Source organism: Montipora capricornis, chromosome 6 (genome assembly GCF_036669925.1).
Source record: "Montipora capricornis isolate CH-2021 chromosome 6, ASM3666992v2, whole genome shotgun sequence".
Classification (NCBI taxonomy): Eukaryota; Metazoa; Cnidaria; class Anthozoa; order Scleractinia; family Acroporidae; genus Montipora; species Montipora capricornis.
Window position 1 is genome coordinate 8,565,829 of NC_090888.1, and position 5,000 is coordinate 8,570,828.

At 38.3% G+C, this 5,000-nt stretch overlaps 1 protein-coding gene and 1 long non-coding RNA gene across 2 annotated transcripts in view; one reads left to right on the top strand and one right to left on the bottom strand.

Annotated features, from left to right (window-relative positions):
* Positions 1 to 114: 114 nt before the first annotated feature.
* Positions 115 to 2,295, bottom strand: LOC138051442 (uncharacterized). Its single transcript, XR_011132815.1, has 3 exons — positions 2,167 to 2,295; positions 1,990 to 2,078; positions 115 to 1,045 (listed from the first exon to the last, which is right to left on the bottom strand). It is a non-coding gene; the product is annotated as an uncharacterized lncRNA (long non-coding RNA).
* Positions 2,296 to 2,329: 34 nt separating this feature from the next.
* Positions 2,330 to 5,000, top strand: part of LOC138051405 (arf-GAP with coiled-coil, ANK repeat and PH domain-containing protein 2-like) — a 42,168-nt gene continuing 39,497 nt past the window's right edge. Inside the window, exon 1 of the mRNA XM_068897595.1 lies at positions 2,330 to 2,498. Within this exon, the coding sequence (XP_068753696.1) occupies positions 2,446 to 2,498 (53 nt within the window). The 5' untranslated portion in view covers positions 2,330 to 2,445. The remainder of the gene's footprint in view (positions 2,499 to 5,000) is intronic.

Genomic DNA, 5,000 nt, shown 5'->3' on the forward strand with positions numbered 1-5,000 from the left:
GGTTAAGGCCAGCCAGACCGTAAATAATCCAGAGAACAGCAGAGAACCCTCTTAAATGCTACAATAAAAATAAATTTAATTTCAGCTTGATCTTAATCCTCCAAATTATTTCGGCATTTGTTAGATTTCAAAAAATTAAGGGATCTTGACAGAGAGACAACTTTGTCGTTTTTTGTGAAGCATGACATTTTCTTCTCTCAATTCAACACTTGATTTGTGTTGCTAATCTTGTTTTTCCATGAGGAAGTGGGTCTTCTGTGTTTTGATTGGCTGTTCTGCAATGAACGGAGCCAATTAGCGACAAGGGCGCGCTATTATGACGTTTCTTTAGCGCCACTTCATCTCGAAGAAAAAAAACAAGCTATTAATTTTTAGTGAAAGTCAAACGGTTCATACTTTTTCCAAATGAAGAAAAAGCACTCTCCGAATAAAGCATCGAGAGAAAATCAAGTCCCAAAGACTCAAAGAGGAAACCACGAAACGGTTAAAGTAACCCGTTGTATCGACCCGGCGATTTTAGCCTTGCAAAAAGTTTCAAACATGGAGCGCCCTCCAACACCTTTCAGTGAAGTCGAAAATGCCAGAGTAGGAGAACAATTGCTTGGTCCAGTGTATGTGCCAAACAAGTTCATGAATGGCAGTCAAAGTTACATGAATTATGCGAGAGCTACGAACTCTTGTTCTTGGAATTCAAAGCGATCTCCGTTGATTAGCAAAGTGGACGGGAAGCCGTCAAACTTTACCGAAATTTACAGAGCTTCAAAAGGTGACGTGCCACTGAATAGCTTTACGGTTGCAGACAAAAATTCGCCGTTAAGGCTTTCTAATGAAGAACTTAAGACCTCAAGACGAGCTTCCTTCCTTCCAAAGATTGAAGGGAATTCTAAGAAAAATTCAGGATCGTTGCAATCTGTCGTTATTTGTGACTCGGGGCTCAAACGAAGTCCTCAGACAAGCTCAGAAACGGTAAAGCTTCCACCTGCTAAAATTCGTAATGGCAATATCACTTGTACAGGTAATACATGTAGCTCTCCTCACCTTTGTCCTATGGAAAGAGATGATTCACTTGAGGAAGTTTCGGAAACAGCTGTTGTTCCAAAACCGCCGTCTGCTCCTCATTACTCGAAAGACAGACACAATTGTCGACGCAAAGCAAAGCGAAGGAGAGACGAAGATAAGAACAAGTAATTGCAATGTTAGATCCTGATCGGATAAAAAGATCTTAAAGCCAATTCCCGACAACTGATGACTGATCCTGGATGAAGATGCTTGGGTCACAACTAATTATTTCAACTTAGCTTAAATTTAGTTTTTTGTCGTATGGCTGCGAAGAAAATATAGGTCCACGACTCACATTTTTTTTAGGATAGCTTTAATCAGTTTAAGGGAAAAAACAAACTCATTTTATTCATTTTTATAGTGATGATTAGAAAATCTGAAATAGGTTTTAATTGCCAGTTTTATGGCTTAAATCCAGCTTAGGAGAAAATTTGAGAGTGTCCTTTGGTCTTAAGACAAGAGAGCCGGAAGGCCTAATGTCTTTGCTTCAAAGTTTGATTCATGCAACGCAATCACGAAGCTTGACAAAGCTACGCTATTCAACGAAAATTAGCTATTCACAACTTGACGAAAGTTTCTAATATCGCCAGATTTTTAAATATTATAACTAAGACCGAATATTGAGGAAATCAATTTTGACGAAATTTCATTGCTTTTGCATGCGTACTCATTAAGACGGTTTCTTGTGAAAATATCTTTTGTGAATTGAAAGTCAGTTTTTTTTTGCTTTTCAGTGATATAGCTTAAAAAATTATGTTTGAGTAAATGTGAATACGTGCTAAGTTTAAATAACATTTGAACTTCATCACAGCTTTGTGTTTTTCCTCTCAGTGGACGTCTCTCGATTATGTACTAGGGGGTCCTATCTCGTCCCATGTCTTTCAATTCCTCATTAGTGTTTTCAATTTTTGACTTTCTCCGTTAACTAACCGTTCAAGCAAGCTGCATTAACTCGTTGGGGAGTCTACATTGAGCATACCTCATATGACTTCTTGCCAGCCAGAAACGTCGTCGGTGATCTGAAATTTGCGAAAGACTAATTCCAGCTTCAAGAGAGCTTATTTTTTCTTATCAACTGTTTCTGAAAAACGAATAGGTAACACTTACGAGTAATTTGACCCTGTTGACTTGCTCCCCGCAGACATGTCGTTGGCGTTCGTTACGGGGAGGCTACCATACTTGTTGACAAAACGAGATGGACTTCCTCCCTTTTTACCACGGGATACCCGCGAGTTCTGTCCCGCGCTTCGTTATATGGATACAGTCTGGGTACAAGTGACTCCGCACTTTGGAGTATTAAACATGGCGGATGAAGCGAAAACACAACAAAGCTTTCCGTCTTGAAGGCGTTCTTTTTTTTAGAAACGGGATTTGGAGTTCTCAGCCATGAAGCAAGCAGTCGAATTTGAAGAATGCTTAAAGGATTCTCCTCGTTTTAGGTAAGAGTTTAAATCTGGATTATAGATAGGTGGAATTGTACTCTATTTTTCTCAGTCGGCGAGGCGCGCGTCAATCAGTTTAGCTTAGCTCACTGTGATATGCTTTCTCTCGACATGGTGTCCGTTTAAATTGGATTACTTTATCACTTCAAAATTGTTTTTCTCAGCGACTCGACGTTTAGAATATTAAGAAAACTTAGATAATTATGACCTTTCAGAATTATACCTTGTGACTTTAGAGTCACGTATGAAGTGTAAAGTGCACAGATTTGGTTTCTTTTTTCATTTTTCTGGTACATGCTGTGCAGTTTTGAAGAAGGACAACACAGCTTATAGCCTCGTTATTAGACGCATAATACGTACGTAACTCGCGCGTAACGAAAGCGAAAAAGTTATTTTTGTACCGTACCCTGCCATTTCATAATTTACTTTCTACGCCAAGCAGTTCAAGATGTTGAAAGACAGCCAACGTACTTGTGATGTGACAGAATCCATGCAGTTGAAAGTTCATGTTGATAAATATGAATTTCAACTTAGATTTTTTTAAAATGAGCCTATCAAAGATGAAAAAATTATAAAAGAAACTTGACCTTAGAATTTTCCAGAAGACTGTCAACTACATGTACAAAATACAGGGCCCTTACTTCGATAATATTATTCTCATTGAAAAATATATTAATATTGCCTATATTTATATGTTTTATTCTTTAAAGGCTTTGCATGTTTTGACCCCGTGTGGCCCTGAATTCTGTACTTTCTGTAGTGGCATACAGTGTATTTCCACTGCTTTCTTATTATAACCTCAAACAACCCACAGTTCTTCAATTTGCTCTGACAAAGACATCAGTTAATTATCTTTTTACTGTGGTAGGCACATAATTCAACCTTCATCAATTTTTTTGGTGAAACCAAATCATAGATGCTGTACATTATTTTGTTTCAATTTCTGTGATTGTTTTGTAACTTGCCTTTTAAACGTAATACCCAAGGTTCTTTTAATTTGTGGTGTCACAAAGTATATGAGAGGTCTGACATCAGCTGGATAGTGCTATCCATGGGGTAAATCTCTATACATGTATATGTAGCGGGTAAAATCCGTTTTCAGGTTGAATTGGTGATCTACATTTTACCTTGGTTGAATACGCACTCAGATGGATTGAAGTAACTTTTTTTGGAGCCTAAATTAAGTGTAGAGAAAAATTAGGGTCCGGTTAAGATTAGTTTTGGTTTATATTATACCTATCATAGAAAAGTAAATAATAAAAAGAAGTGTGTTAGGTTGAGCATGTTCGTCGTTGTAGTGTAGTGGTGAAGACACAGTAGTACAGATCTGGAGGGTGCGAGTTCGAGTACTGGTGAGTGCATAGCACAGTTCTTTGTTTGCTTACTATGTTGTAATGTTGAGACTGAATTAATAAGTGCATCAATACAGAAATTGATGATTAAGAAGATGTGTTGAGATGCGTAAGAGGAGGGAAGGTATAAGTATCCTTTTTAGGTGGGGGGAGGGGGGTGGTTAAGCTAGGTTGAGGGCATAATTCAACCAAGGTAAAATGCGGATCAGGAATTTAACCTAGGTTAAAACGGATTCAACCTGAGAACGGATTTTACTTGCAACATATATGCTGCAGATAAACACCATTAAAATCACTACTTATCCAGTGGATAGGTAAAGGTACACCTTATTTAAAGTGCACCTAACCCCAAGATATTTTTTTCGCTAAAATGAATCTTTGCACCTGTTCGAAACGCATTGCGGCCATCTTTTCATTATACTAACAAATCCTGTCATTTTATAGGCTTCGAAAGTTGCGAGCATCTTTGTTCACGACCGAGCCAGAAGGGGAGTGGGTCTATTCCTGATTTGACGTCACAATCTACTTTGCATGCATTTTTACAAAGAGTTAATGCATTGTAAATCAGGTTTTGACGTCACATCAGGAATAGACCCACTCCCCTTCTGACTCAGTCATGAACAAAAGATACTTGGATTTTCGTTACTTTCGAAGCCTATAAAATGGCAGGATTTGTTAGAAAAAGGAAAAAATGGCCGCAATGCGTTTCGAACAGGTGCAAAGATTCATTTTAGCGAAAAAAATATTTTGGGGTTAGGTGCACTTTAACGTCAGAAGTTCCTTTACTCTGTAGAGAGTATTCTCCCAGGAAGCCGGTGGTGCACTCATTTTACCTCCCTCCTTCGAATTCCATCAGTGGTCTGTTAAATAAGGGTATTTAAAGCTACGTGCACTTAGGCTACATTGAAAGGAAAGAAGTTGAAACAAGGATGTGAGATCTGGGATCGAACTCTGGACCTTATGCACTAAGGCTGCGCACTAACCGACTGTGCCACCCTTGCTCCTTGTTTTTGTTCTTCGATTTGTCTTGTTAATGTTGCTTTGGATCTTTCATTTGAACAGCAAATAATCATTGTGGTCGGATGTACAATGTTGTTAACTGTCTTAAGATTCTGCATGCTTCCAAAGAGTCAGCAATGTTCAGTTA